This window comes from Meleagris gallopavo, chromosome 2 (genome assembly GCF_905368555.1).
Source record: "Meleagris gallopavo chromosome 2, MGAL_WU_HG_1.1, whole genome shotgun sequence".
Lineage (NCBI taxonomy): Eukaryota > Metazoa > Chordata > Aves > Galliformes > Phasianidae > Meleagris > Meleagris gallopavo.
This window is the reverse complement of record NC_139405.1, coordinates 66,544,462-66,559,553: the sequence shown is the minus strand read 5'-3', so window position 1 is coordinate 66,559,553 and position 15,092 is coordinate 66,544,462. Positions and strand designations below refer to the sequence as shown.

Below are 15,092 nucleotides of genomic sequence, written 5' to 3'. Positions count from 1 at the left end.
ATATTTCAGAGTATATTTCTTGGATTCTGCATTATTATGTGATACTTTTAATGAAACTATTTGTTCTTGGCGCACTAATGGTCAGAATCTATGGATTTCTTGGCTGATCTTCTGTAGCATGAGATGCTACTCAGGCTCTGCCTACTGAAGAGGAGTCGCAGAGTGCGCAGAAGGCTCTGAATTTGGAATGAGAAACCTTCTGCTTAAAAACTCTTCAAGTAGTGCAGTGGCTGGAAGAGCAGTTCATGGAGTGGCAAAATTAACATTGGTAGTCTAACTCAGGACTTCCTCTGCTGATTCCTCCAGTGAAATCTGTCTATTATTGCCACTATAACTGATTCATTCATATTTAAAGAATAGCTAGATTAAAAAAAAAAAAAAAAAAAACCCAAGCAAACAAATAAAAAAAAAATACAGCCCAAACCAACCAAACAAAAAAATCTGGACACACAGATCATATGCTGCTCTGACTTGCAGGCAAACCTGCTGTCTGTTTTGACATGTGGGAGGTCAGGCTGGGTCTTTAGTTGGCAAAACGCTTGTGTGTTGAAGAAATTTCAGAAACACTTCTGAGATTTGTTTGAGGTATTTCAAGTGTCTTTTCTTTGGTGGGCGGGAAGGAGAACAAGCTGGGTTGATTTTATAAAACCGAGGTTGTGAATTCCCCCTTGATGGGAGGCTAAAGCAAAGTGGAAGTACTCTGAAGTACATCGCTGTTGCCTAAAGAAACCACAAACAGTTGCTTGACTAATTTACTTCAAAAGTATTTCAGTACTCCTCGAGGTTGATTTTTGTCTTCAGATGTATTGTTTTTTCTTTTTTTTAAACGTTAATTTTTGCAAACTGTTTGTGATAGAGCCAGGCCATTAGACATGGCATTAAGCTTCTGATCATTCTGAAGCTGGTGAAGCATCAGCATCCACCTGAGTTACAGCCTCTCAGGTTGTTAAAATTGTGCTGCTTCTTACTGATCTTTATCATACCAGTGTGATAGAAATGCTAGACCTTTTTCTTTTAACCATTCTAAAAACATGTCCTCACTTGAAAAACAACAGAAAAAAATCCTCAGAGAATGAATCCATTTGTAATTTATGTAATTTAAATAACAATTTTCATGTTTCAAAATACAGACATTGCCCAATATAACGAGACTAGATCAGTTAACTATACACTGGTAATCAGAACTCTAATTTTGCCATGTGACTGTAACCTGTGACAGTTACTATTGGTAATGAAAACAGAATCTGTACTTCTGCTGAATGGTCACAGTGTTAGTATTTATATACCATCAGTACCAGTTGGACTTAAACCAAGCTACAATTTTGGGAGTTTTTTACTAGCATAACCTGCGTGCTATTAAAAGCCTTTAATAAAAATTAGGCTCTTATTTTTGTGCTAATACTAATTACTGGTAATGCATGCTTATGTTTATCATTCATTACATGGAACTATACCAATCAGTGGATGACTGAGTCTTGAGCACTTACACATGTAAATTAAGTCTTAGTGATGCACTTTTTATATTTTTTTAATTCATGTAAGTGAGCCACAGTGGAAAGCAACACGGGGTCATAAAATTTATTTCTCTTAAATGTTAATGAAATCTTTCTCCTTACTGCTAATTTGTAGCCTTTGCTTCTGTTCCACCTTGTAAGGATATGGGGAAAAAACATGAGAAATGACAGTGGTTTAGTTATTGTCAGCTAGTTGCTTTCGCTGGTAGAATTCTTCCCTTACCAAAGCTCTATTAGTTCAAAAGAACTTAAATTTGCATTCCAGTTCTCAAAATGGCTCTGGCTTTTTGACAGAGCTTAAGGAGTTTGGTTTTCTTTTGTAGTACAGTGAGAATACCAGAATTTAGCATCAAACAACAGTTCTCATTAATAAGAGAATTTCATTCACTGTTTTCTGTCATGCAAGCACTAACATTCTTTCCGTTTTGTTTTCTAAAGGTAGTGTGCCTTAGAGTGTTTTCTGAACGCAAATTTGTTAAAAAAAATAATAATTTATAATATGGATTTTTAAAACTTGCATCACAAAGCAAACCTAATAGCCAAGAAATTCATTTACCCCTAAAATGCATATATTGATTTGCATTTTTTTTTAAAGACGAAAGGGAAAATTCCTAACGTCTAATATTTGGAAGAAATAAATTGTAGGTGGAAGCATCAACAGCTACATCAGATATGTAGTACAACTGTGACACACTACATGTTCCTAAAGCTTAGTGATGAGAGAGATGCAAATCTGAAAAGTGTGTTAGTGATCATATGAAACAGTTTGGTTTTCAAAAAGAGAAAAAAATCCATATTAATGGATTCCATAGAAATAAATAAATCTTTGGGAGAAAGAAATTGATATATACATACATTTCCTTATGAACTTTATTGCTTCCAGTCTAGTTGTGAGAGTCATAGCCTCATTCTTTTTCTGTCTCTAATGTAGAATTACTCTCAGGTAGGTCTGTCAGAATTTGGGAGCGGGGATTCAGAAAAGTACAATACTGATCAGTCTTTCTGTAGCTTGCATTACCATTGCAGTGTTCATATCTAAACTGGCAAAAGCACAGCAGTGCATCGATCTGCAATCAGCACATAAAACTGCCAGCAGACCACCACCTTTTTATTTCCCCAGAGCTGGGGTCTGTGGTAAGTCAAAATGCAACAAGTGTCTATATATCAACGAAGGAGAAGGGAGAAGGAACAAGAGCTTAATGGTAGCAAAGGTGATTTACTTAATAGGACCGCTGATTTCAGCTGCTGAACACCTGCAAAATATAAATTGCTGTTGTAACAACGTTATGTTTTTTCAATCTGTTTATTCCTTTCTTTCGTTTGTGTAGAATGGTTGCTGCTGGCATTCCTTTTATTTCTTGATACTGTAAAGGAAGTTAGTTCAGCTAAACTTAGATATTTAAAGAAATCTTACTTTATTGCTTATTGTCTAGGCTTTTTTATTTCAGTATCGCCTGTCCCACCCCTTTTTATTTTTTGTTAGTGTTTTCTGCCTGAAGGTTAGAAGAGGCTGACTGTGCTGGAAGTGACTGCCGTGCCTTTTGATTATTCATGGACAGTAATAGAAGGCACTTAAAAAGAACAATGAAATTGCTTATTTTTGTGATGGGCCATCTGTTGAATTGTTTTTTGCAACAATCACACAATAGTATCTATGTCATATCATTCTATTTTCAACAGCAGCTGATTATGTATAGTTGGCTCCTTGTCTTTATTTCTGAAGTCCCATGACCATTTAAATTCACCTCTGCAAACCTTTGCCTCAAAGGTAATAGAAATGTAAAACAGCCGGTGTGTATTGTCTTTGTTTTCAGGTTTTTCTATTTTTCATGTTGTTTCCAATTGATTAGGTCTCTTAAATGTTTAGCTCTGTTTTCTGTGTTTCCCACCTGTAGTTTTATAATAGAAGTTAACATGGAATCATTTAGCAATCGGTGAAGATATAGTGGAGTTCTGTAATAAAAAGCGGGCAAGTTCTGAAAGGCTGTAGTACATTCACTGCTTATTAATTATCCCTTTTATTTTTTCTCACCAAGCAATAATTAGAATCTTTCTCCATGGCTTTCACTAACAAGCATTTTTCCTAGCTATAAAGCCACTTGCAAATTTATTGCGGCAGAAGCTGAAAGCAAGACAAAACAAATGTGTTGTCTTCCACAGGTCACTGACATTGCTGATGCCATGATTCTGAAGCAGCTTTTTGAAAACTTGTTCCAGAATGGGGTTGTCGTTGTGGCAACATCTAACAGGCCTCCAGAAGGTAAAAACAAACATGCTACTACTATTACCCAGGTACAGTTCATCTCAGTATCTTACAAAAAAATCTTGATATATTATTTAGTACTAATGAACTCACTAGCCTTCAAAAATCTGACACGCTCCAATTTGTCTCCTGTTTTTGTTTTTGTTTTTTTGTGTGTGTGTGCGTATGTGCTCTTAAGGGAGAAAGGTTTTTCACTTCATCTTACTCCTTTCTTTTCTTGTGCTGAACTTCGTATCTCTTCTTTCCCTTGTTCTTCTGTGGTTTTTGATTTTCTATACTCTATCCCAACCAGTGGGGGGAGAATATGTAGGAATGGGGATGGGTGAAATATTGCTTCTGTTTGGGAGTTTCCAGAGCAGGAAAAGATCATACCCAGTAGAAGAGAGGTGAAGTGAGACAGTTTGTCTACTAGTTTATAACTAGCAAACTGCAGACCTTCCGTACCAGCCCAGGGGAGGAGCATGCCTCTTTTTTAAGATACCATTTTCACAGCCTAGTTTGAGGTCATTAGTTGGAAAGTACTTAGATGGAGAGTTGTTTCCATTTCTAACAGTATTTTTAGAGTGTGACTAGATAGCTCCTTCTAAAAGCCCTCAAATCTGCATGGATTTTAATCAAGCAATAATTGTCTTTTTTTTTTTTTTTTTTTACATCATAGTGTAGTGTATATATAGTGTTTTGTTATAGCATAGCATTAGTAGATAGCATAATGCATGATTTCTATGCAACTCTTACAACAATTCACAATTCAGATTAATAACAAATGTTTGCAAAGCATACTAAAAGGTTACAGCATTAACTGAGTACCACTTGATTTTTCTATCCAAATAAATTAGGTAAAAGAGAATCACAGCAATTTTTTTTTTTTTATCTTTAAAAAGACAAGAAAACAATCAAATACTGTTACTGAAAGGCAAAATAATTTCCTGTTGGGTTATTTTCCTTTTTTTTTTTTTTTTTTTTTTTTAGTGAACAGTATAAAATCAGAACTAATTTAGCTAAGTGAACTACAGATTAGCTCAGCGCTGGGGCCTCGCTCACTTGGGATCCGTCCTCATGTTTGTTGAATCACTACTATCACTACTCTCTGAAGTTCAGGAGAAATTCTTATAATTTGGGTATTCCACCTTACATCTTAATTTGTTGATTTGTGACCATTATTGTCATGTGTCTGTTTTTTAATATGTATTATTCAACCTGAATAGCATTCATTTCTACTACCTACTCAGCAGAGAACATCATAGAATCATAGGATAGCTTGGATTGGAAAGCACCTTAAAGATTACCCAGTTCCTGCTGTGGGTACGGTTGTCACATCAGTAAAGGCTTCTCTAAAAATGAGCAATATTGCTGTCCAGGCACTGATCATTGCTTGCTGTTTGTTGTTTTTGTTTTTGTGTTTTTTCCCTGTTCTGCTCCATATTTGTAAATGCTTACGCTCTGTGTCTGAAATCTTTCCATTGAGAGGAGTGCTGGATTAATGCATTATGTTGTATCAAGGTTTAAGACTGAATTAAGAAACTCCCCTATTGTAAATACAAAAGAAAAAAGTGGCTTTTTCATTAGCAAGCAGACGCACTCAGCAGCTGACCATTAGTGATGTGTTTAACCATGTTACATTTCTGTCCCAGTGGAGCATGAGGGGAAATACTAAGGTATAGTATATGAGGGACCCTGGTTTATTTTCACCACCAAAATTATTGTTGTTTTCCTAATCCTCATAAAACAGACATAATAATTCTTTTATGATTATATTAGAAGTTGGATAGTTTCTCTAAGCACAGATCTTCATTCCATTGCACAAAAAAAACTTAATATTTTTTGTATTCAGTTACATTTTGAGCAACTTCGCATAAGGCTGTTTTTTGTTTATTTGTTTTTGCCTTAGAAATGACTATTCTTGTCCCTTTGGAAAAAGAGTGCACCTGGTACAATTGCTAAAGGTTAAAGTTTACCAAACTACATTGAAAAAGAATTATATTAACTTCTTCAATACAAGTTGCTTATTTTAGTTCAATCTGAGTCTTTCCCTTCTACCCAATAATTTATATTTAGCAACTGTACAGTGACAGCCTTATAACAGTTTACTTTGAGCATTACAAATCATTTTTGTATCCTTTTTTTTAATAGATGTCTTCTGCTAAAATCAGTTCTCATTAGATGTCTCATCTTTTACTCTGTACCTTTTCCAGACTTTCTAAGGGTGTTCCTTTCTTACTTGAGAATGTAATGAATTTTTATACAGTAAGAGAACAGAAATCAATTTCAGCTTTCCTTTTTCCACTTTTGTTCCTTATCGCTCTAGCAACACATTTTTATTTGCAAGTCTAAAAGACAAGCTCACATTGTTATTAAGACTAAGTAGCAAAACTGGTACTGATTTCCTTTCTTTCAGATCTCTATAAAAACGGTCTTCAGAGAGCTAATTTTGTACCATTCATTGCTGTGCTGAAGGTAAGGAGAATCACTTTATAAATGCTTTTCAATTTTGCCTGCTGTATTAATCAATTTGATTTGGACAGGATTGCTTTGATACTACTTAGGCTGCTCTGAAAGAAATGCCTCCTACTTATTTCCATGGAAACTACAAAAGATACAAAGAGCATGATAGCACTATTTGATGGAGCAAATTCTCAACTACAAAACACTATTTTTCAACACAGTTGCCATCGTTAGCTATGCATTTTTGCCAGCAATGAACAAGAGCCTGCATGCTGCACTCGTAAAAGTCTGCACCAGTGGGGATGACCCACTGTTTCACAGCTGCTACAATGGCATTGTTGCTAGGAAAATGTTGCCCACACAGTCCATCTGTCATCATCCCGAACAGATGGAAGTCAGAAGGCACCAAGTCTGGACTATATGGTGGGTGCGGTAGGACAGTCCAGCCAAGACTGACAGTGTTCTCCGTGGTCTTCAGAGTGGTACAGGGCCTCATATTATCATGTTGCAAGAGAAGGTTCATCTCCTCTGGTCTGACTCCAGAAGTTCAAGCCTTCAGCTTAGTAAGCACTGTGATGTAGTGGTCAGAGCTGATAGTTTGCTCAGGTTTCAGGAAATCCCAAAGAATAATCCTTTTCCTATCTCAACAGACATTACACTTCACTTTACCCACTGAGAGCTGCATCTTGAACTTTGGTAGGGAATTCATACGTCACCACTCCATGGACTGCTGTTTTCACTCTAGCTTGTAGTGATGACACCATATCTTGTCACTGCTCATAATATACTCCAGTAAACTGTCACGTTCAGCCTCGTATTGGTTCAAGTAGATCCTGACAAACTTGCATACAGTCTTCTTTTGGTTCCTGTGTGAGCATCTGTGGGACCTACCTGGCACAAACATTGCAATATTCCAGTGCTGCAACTGTCATTTCCAATGCATTGATGCCAGTATTCAGTTCTGTACACAGTTCCCTGGTTGTAATCTGCTGATTTGCATGGATGAGCTGATCAAAATGCTCTTCATTTTGTGGTGTAACAGCTGTGCACGGCTATCTGGAGTGTGGCTTGTATTTCACATCATTGTTGCCACAGCTGAAACATATCATCCGCCACCTCATTGTGCTCACATCTACTGTTTGGTCTCCATCAATGTTCAGCAAGCATCAATAAATGTCAATGGGTGCCATCTTTTCTGTACAGAGGAATTCAGTCTGTACTTCCATGTCAGACACGATTCTGTCAGACTGCCCTTCTGCTGCCATCTTTCACATGGCAACAACATGTAATTGGCGGGAACGTTCAACCTCTACTGCCATATACTCAACATCTGTCTCTGACATCATGGGCCAACATAATGAAATAGGAGGCATTACTTTTGGAGCAGCCCCTGTAGTTTCCAGATAGGATGTATATGCCTGGATCAAAAATAATTGAAAGTAAGGCAAAGGGGAACTTTTCCTCTCTAGAACAGATATAGTTCTAGAACAGGACATTTAGTATGAGAAAAAGTTTGCCTTTTTGGCTGAAGCAGCAGAATTTGTTTGCATGGGACTTTCTTACTGTCGTGTGACGTAGTAATTCCTGTAATGGTGATACAGTATTATACTTGTGGACATTTTACATTTATTATACCAAAAAAACCTCTATATTCCTAAGGTTTAAAGAAATTAGTATTGTGCATGTACCTTTGAATTACCTTGTTTGTGGATCTGTACGTTTTTTTCCCGTCGTGTGGAAGTGTACTTCTGAGTCTGTATTTGCAAGGCTTTGTGTGATGCCCAGCAGTTCCAAAGCATGCTCCCTGGAGTGTGACGTGTGAATTGCTTCATTTAGGTGAAAAAATGGAGCATACTTCATAAATGTGAATAATACAATCGTTCACTTTGCTTTTAAAAGAATATATGCTGAATTCACATTTTAAGTTCTGGATGAGTTGCAAATCTTTCTAATTCCCAAACTGTGACTGTATTGTTACATTATTGAGGGCTAGCCTGCAGCTGGTGAGGTTAGCATACAGCCCCTGTATTTGAGTCTATCTGGACTGACATGACATGCAAGGTGCAAATAACAGCACTTACTTTCTTCACAGTAGCGTTGCCAGTGTAAACACATAAATAAGGTGAACTATATCAATATCTAAGAAGAAAGGGAAGAAATTGAGGTCAGGTTTGGATTAATAAGGAGTTTGGAATTGCAGAATAGATAAATTGGTTGGATATTTCTGCTAAGGTGGTCAACAGTGAGGTAGTTAAGTGCCTTGGACTTTCAGTGGGGCATGCTGGAATTATGAGATTACTTAATTGCCTAACCACCTTTGAAAATCCTAACTGATGTAGATATTTGAACAATTACCGTTTTCCAAAGTTAATATGCTGTATACATAGGCAACTCTACATATCTCAGAATGGCCATTTATAAAGTCAGGGAGGTTGCCACTGAAAGTGGTTCTTAACAGGATGGCTTTAAAAAAGTAAGAAATGTAAAAACAAGTGAACAACTATAACCACTTTAGATTCTTAACAAGGGCTTATTTTGTAGCTAAAAGATGCGTGATAGCCTGTAATCGTAGAACATTTTCATTACATACGTTTGCTTTTCTAAATGCAGCATCATTCTCAGCATCTATGACAAATCTTGCTTTTCCTTGCTGTTAACCCATCTTTTCTATGTATTCTTCCTGGTTAGCTCTTAGTTTTCTACCTTGATAAATATAAAGCTCTTGTATTTCACTTATGATCAGACTAAATGACTATCTGTCATGCGTGCTTATCTGTAGTTTGCTTTTACTTTACCTTTGGCTAGCAGAAGAAAAAAAGTAGAATGTAGTTTACACATACAGAATGTCTCATTAGGGCTGGGAAAATAAATGTTACAAAAGGACCTCATGGATACGGTGATGACAGAAACCCTAATGATTGGTGCATTGGTTTAGAGATGCAGTTGAGGATGGAGTAATGTGACAAGAAATAAGTAGTACAACATAAACGAGAGATGCGCAGACATTACCATAATAATGAGTGAAGGGAGAAATGAAGTTTGAATATTCTACTCAGAAGGACATTTCTAAAATTCTGGATTGCTTGTTTTTTCCCCTCCTATGTCTTTGTGTTTTAATACAACTCTAAACATACCTGCCTTTAATATAAGTGTTCAGTGTTACCAAAATAGTATGATTCTTTCTCAAAACATAATGCTTGAAGAACAGATTAGATGAAACTTATCAACAGATGTTTCTCTGACCTTAATTGGAAAGTGGAAAGGTGATGACAAGTCATTAAAAACAGTAATAATTAATAAAATATCCAAGTCTACATTTTGAATTCAGCACATCAGAAGCAGGCATTAGAAACCTCATGAATGGAATGTATTTTGAAGTAAGATTTTAACAGATGACTGTTACATTTCAAAGGCACGGATATAAAGAAACCAGTCTTCTGGTTGTGGTGGCTTGAGAAGTGCAGATTTAGGTCTCCTGCAGGTGCATACAATCTACATCATGTATCCCTGTATCTTTTCTCACTGCAGTGGTGTTACTGCATGAAGGAGCTTCCTCAGCTGTTCAGAGTTCCATGTGTGTCTTTAGGAAGTGGAAAGATGATATTTTTTAGGATTCTGAACTAAAATATAATAGGAAAATACTACATTGGATATTGGCAGATCTTTGATTTACTACCTTGTGTATCTTCAGCTCATTCTAAGCCATACGTGTTTGTGTTATTTTTATTGTAATCCAACCTGTTTCCTGGAAGTGGCTTTGATAACTTGGACTAACTTCTTGTCTTACTTTTCTTTGGATTCAGAGCCTCCTACCCTGCCTTTGCTTGGGATTTGTTTTTCTCTTTCTTTCCTGTCTTTTGTGACCAGAAATCTTAAGATAAGACCTTAGCACTGGAAGTAATTCAACATATGAGTGTTAAATTCCTTCAAATCATCTTAGGAAGATAGGATGAATGGAAGATATCAACAGCGTTTCTGTGAAGAGATATTTCACTTGAAATGGTACAGATTTCAGGGTCCTTCTATTCTACAAAAGTGGAGTGAGTAGTTCCTAGATACCCTGTTAGCTGTAGCAAAACTCTTTTTCTCTGTCATCATAGAATCATAGAATCACAAGGTTGGAAACGACCTATAAGACCATCTAGTCCAACCGTCTTCTCATTACCACTGCTACCACAAGCACTAAACCATATCTCGCAGCTCCTCATCCAGACGCCCCTTGAACACTGCCAGGGACGGTGACTCCACCACCTCCCTGGGCAGCCATTCCAGTGCCTGACCACTCTATAAGAGACAAAGTTTTCCTCGTGTCTAACCTAAACTTCCTCTGGTACAACTTGCGACCATTTCCCGGGTCTTGTTTGTTGCCTGGGAGAAGAGGCCAAACCCCTCTTCACCCCAACCTCCCTTCAGGAAGTTGTAGAGTGCAATGAGGTCTCCTCTGAGCCTCCTCTTCTCCAGACTAAACAATCCCAGCTCCCTCAGCCGCTCCTCATAAGACTTGTGCTCCAGACCCCTCACCAGTTTCATTGCCCTTCTCTGGACATGCTCCAGGGCCTCAACATCTTTCAATATGAATAGTGAAATATACTGATATATATATATCATATTATATATATACACACACACATAACTATATAATATATATTGTTTAGTTTTCATCTTTGATTTTTTTTTTTTTTTGTTTGGATTTCATTTTATTCAGATTACATAGTTTTAGTATTTGTGTTTGGGTTCCTGTTTCTCGCAAAGACAATTATAAGCTGATTTCTGTGTGATAAGCACAAAGGAGAAACAGTGGTTTATGGTAAATGTGTCTTGCAAAGTTTCTTCACGTTTTCTAGAATTCACATTGCTTTTCTAGAAGGTAGACTACTGGGGGCATATAATTGCTGCATGCCTACTGTGGGAGTTGCAATTGGTGACATTTTTTTAGGCCCACGTGAAAGGTGCAGGTCCTACAGCCTGCATCTGTAGTTCAGCACATGATCCCCTCTGCAATCTGCTTATATCCCAGTGTCCTGATCCTTTAAAATCTTATATAGCTTGGGATCTGAATTTTCACTGATTATTTCATGCTGTAACTTAGAGTTGTGGTTTTCTTAAATAGGGAAATATTCTCAGTTGATTGTTGTGGCTGAAATTCTTTGGGATGGAATATTCTTTAAAGAAAGGCTTAGATTCTGCAGTAGATAGGAGTGCTTCTCCAGTCTATGCAATTTTATTAAAAATACAGCTTTTCAGAGATAAGTATTAGGAAGGAAAAATCTTTTAATTCTATAATTGCAATTAGATTCAGTCCCTTCTGATTGAGCTTTTAATCTTGCGGCATCTCTTACTGAGAATTTTGAAGTGCATGGAACTCCTCAGTGATTTTTTATAAAGGCAGTTCTTGACAAGAAAACCTTGTGTACTGGTTGCTTTGATCAAGTGCTTGGAGCAGAAATGCTTCCAACATTATTAGTTTAAAGCAATATGAAAATGTGAAAACTTTCTCAACGTTTTAACATTAGTTTACAAATAAAACCATGCATCCTTAACAACTGGATGTAAGATCAGAAGTGAGGCTTTTCAGAAAAGGGAAAGTAAAATTTAATTTACTGGTTTGACAGTAATTTGGCAAGTTTAATTTTTATAGACATTTAATGAAGATATTTACATCAATCATTCACTGCTCTGGAATCCTAATTCTAATTCAGTGGCTTCTTCAGGCAAACACTTTTCGTCAAATAGTTAGCTGCATATCAACTAAAATTTTAAACTAGTTCTTGTATTTGCAAACATTTCATGGACCTGTAGTTCAAAGTTTTAAAATGTCAAGCCAACTCAAAATATTGAATGCATACCTTCAGCATATTGTCAGATTTTCTTTCCAGAATAGAACCAAAACTGTACAAAGTCCAACTCAAAGTCTGGACGTTTTAGGGGCTTTGATAGCCTGAGTATACCTTTTAAAAGGTATATATTTAAAATAATAGTAACAATAAAAGCAAGTTCAACCTGTACTGCTTGAACTAAAGGTAAAGAAGCAACCTGAAGTCTGGTTTTAGTAGGACAGGAAATTACTATAAGCTTCCTATGGTGAACTTCATTTCATTATCTCTTTCCAGCTGTTTGGTTAAAATGACTGTTAACAGCAAACCTGGTAAACACCTTTCACATAGAAATCAGCATCTGTGTATGTTGAGTTGTGTTTATTATTTGTCTTAGATTGGGTTGGTGATTATTTATTGACATTTTTATCTACTCTGGTGAGTTTTAGTTAAATTTTTTCCAAAGCAATGAATGGAGAGATGGAAAACTGTTTTCACTTTTCAGTAACTTGCGTGAAATAGGTGAAAATATTTAAAACATTTTGAGCTGCCCCTCAGGAAACCGGTGTGAGTTAGCTTTGTACAAAGGCATTTGGTAGATATAAAATTTCTTTGATTGTGCATTCAGCTTTTGTCCAACCACCTGTGCTGGAAATACAGGGATTTGTTGAGTGGCGGATCTGCTCATTTAAAAAAAAAAAAAAAAAAGTCATCTCATTGATGAAATTGATTTGTCAGTTTGTTCCATTCTAATGGTGTGATAGCCCAGCAGCTTTCAGTACGTTGAATAGTTAAAACCTGCTTTTGAGGTCAGTGTCAGCCACTCTGACCCCTGTGAACTGTCACCTGAGTCAGGATTGCTGGGATTAATCCTTTGATATTGTGATGGCTTTGCCTATCAATTGACTTTTTCATTACTGAAGATGTTAGGCCTTTTGTTTCCCTTCTTAGTATGTAACCAAGCAAACTCCTAAGTAGAAGGAGCATTTGTTCTTGTTCTCTCTCTCTTTGCGAGTAATAGAAGCATTCATCTTTTGTGAAGTCTACCTAATTAAACATGTAAAAATAGAAAATATAGCATGATTGCAAGTATTTCTGTGTTGAACATCAGTGTCATTTATGGGTAATTTGTGTGACAAATTTGTGAGACTGAACTGAAAAAAAAGTTGTATTTAGAAAGCAAGGTGTCGAATTAGAGGTTATCAGCCCTTTCTGCATACAGCCTTCAAAGTCTGTTTTAAATTTAAACTCAAGGTTACTTGAATTCAGTAGCTTAAAGCAGTATTGCTTATTATAAAGTACCTATTGCCTTAGCTCGTTCTCACATTACCAAGCAGCTGTTTATTTGCTTTCCATGACTCTTATATACACACGCCTGGGCTTGCTCCTAGATGGCTTATTTAGAGGCAGACCAAAGCTTTATCTGAGGGTAAAACATTTCCTATTGTAGCTCCATGCGGTGCCCTCCTCCTTATTTCCTTTATTTGTTATTTCCCAAATTCTTGCTTGGTTTGTTTGCTCTTCAAATAAAATGAGTAAACCGAAGCATATCGTAGATATGGAATCACTGATTCCTGCTGTATCAGGGTAAATTAGTCTAATTACACGTGGCAGTTTTATTTGCTTGTGATGTAATGTGAAATGAGGTCCTGCCTCCCCCTCAAAAGCCCGAGCCAATTAATAAAGCTTTTAAGCTCTTTGTCACAGGCCACCGTGGAGGTCTGCAGAGAAGAACTTTAATCCAATAAACATTTCATTTAGATCATGAAAAGAAAGCATGAGGAGAAGCTCCTACAAGAGGGTGTTACCAGCGATTCTAGCCACGAAGAGATGTGAGGAATTTGCCAAATTAACCGAGAGGCCTTCATATTTAACACATAAATGTGTCAAAACTAATAATAGAATTATTTAATTCGAGTCCAACCTTATATTGTTAAAATTCTAAGAAGCCACGACTGTTTTCTTCAAAGACTTTACTGTTGAGCTGGATGGACAGGGCAAGGGGAGGTTGTGAGAAACCCAGATAGCAAATAACACTGGCCGAAGCTGGTGGAAAAAAAAAGAAAAAAAGGAATAGATAATTAGGTGTAATTAGCGTGTATGAATTGTTGTCTCCCTGCCCTCGGCTTGAATAAATTTAGGAGAAAAAAAACCCTAGTGGTGAAAATGCTTTGATGTAAGAAGAGTCATTGTGGTTTGGCAGCATAAAGGCAGTGTTTTATACTTCTCGCATAATGGTCGTGATACAGAAAGAGTGAATGGACTCTGCACCCCCCAGTCTGCTTTACAGCAAGGACTTTTGGATTCTCTTGAAACAAAATGCATCAGAAGTTTTCAGTTGTTGGTAATGAGGTAGTGGACCTCATCAGAGCTAAGCGTAAGCCATCTTTAGCCTTTGTTTAGATCTTAATCGCATTTTTTTTTTCCTTATTCTGAAAAATCCAGTTTCGCAAATCAATACTTTTTTTTTTTCCCCCTGCCTGCCAACAGCTCTGGCAGGAGCAAAGGCTAATACTGGGAAAAGAAATACGAATCAAATGTTAAAAAGAAAAAAAGAAATGGAGACAAATAACTTCGGGGCGTCATTCAAGTGAAATACACGTAGTAGGGGTGAATTTGACCCTTAGCTCATGAAACATTGTGCTAGAAATTCGAAGTGAACTCTTGGCAATTTGCTTTTCACAGAACAGCACAGCTCGTTTATCAGGAGATTGAAAGTTACAGTCATTGTGGCTCTTTAGCAAAACTGCATCTTATGCAATCTTTGTAGCTTTTTTTTTTTTTTAATTTACATTTAGTCTGCAAGGGCACTTTTCTTTTTTCCTAAGCAGTTGAAATGAGGAAAGCTGCTCAGTGTAATACTGCGCTGGAAGTTTGCTGTTTGCCATTATTCTGTTCCTTGCCTGGAAAAAGGGGAGACTACTTGTCTCCTACTCAGAACTGCCACATCTGTACCGCCTGAATTCTTTCACTTTTGTCTGAATATCTGAAATACTATTCACGTAACAGTGCATTTTAAGAGTCTCTGTCTTTATTCATGCACCATTATTTTACAAGTTA

At 36.8% G+C, this 15,092-nt stretch overlaps 1 protein-coding gene across 6 annotated transcripts in view; it reads left to right on the top strand.

Annotated features, from left to right (window-relative positions):
- AFG1L (AFG1 like ATPase) overlaps window positions 1-15,092 on the top strand; it is a 63,379-nt gene that overhangs the window by 20,796 nt on the left and 27,491 nt on the right. For all 6 annotated transcript variants that reach the window (XM_010707533.4, XM_085217539.1, XM_085217542.1 and 3 more), the window contains 2 exons: window positions 3,675-3,774; window positions 6,173-6,231. In XM_010707533.4, the coding sequence (XP_010705835.2) occupies window positions 3,675-3,774; window positions 6,173-6,231 (159 nt within the window). The remainder of the gene's footprint in view (window positions 1-3,674; window positions 3,775-6,172; window positions 6,232-15,092) is intronic.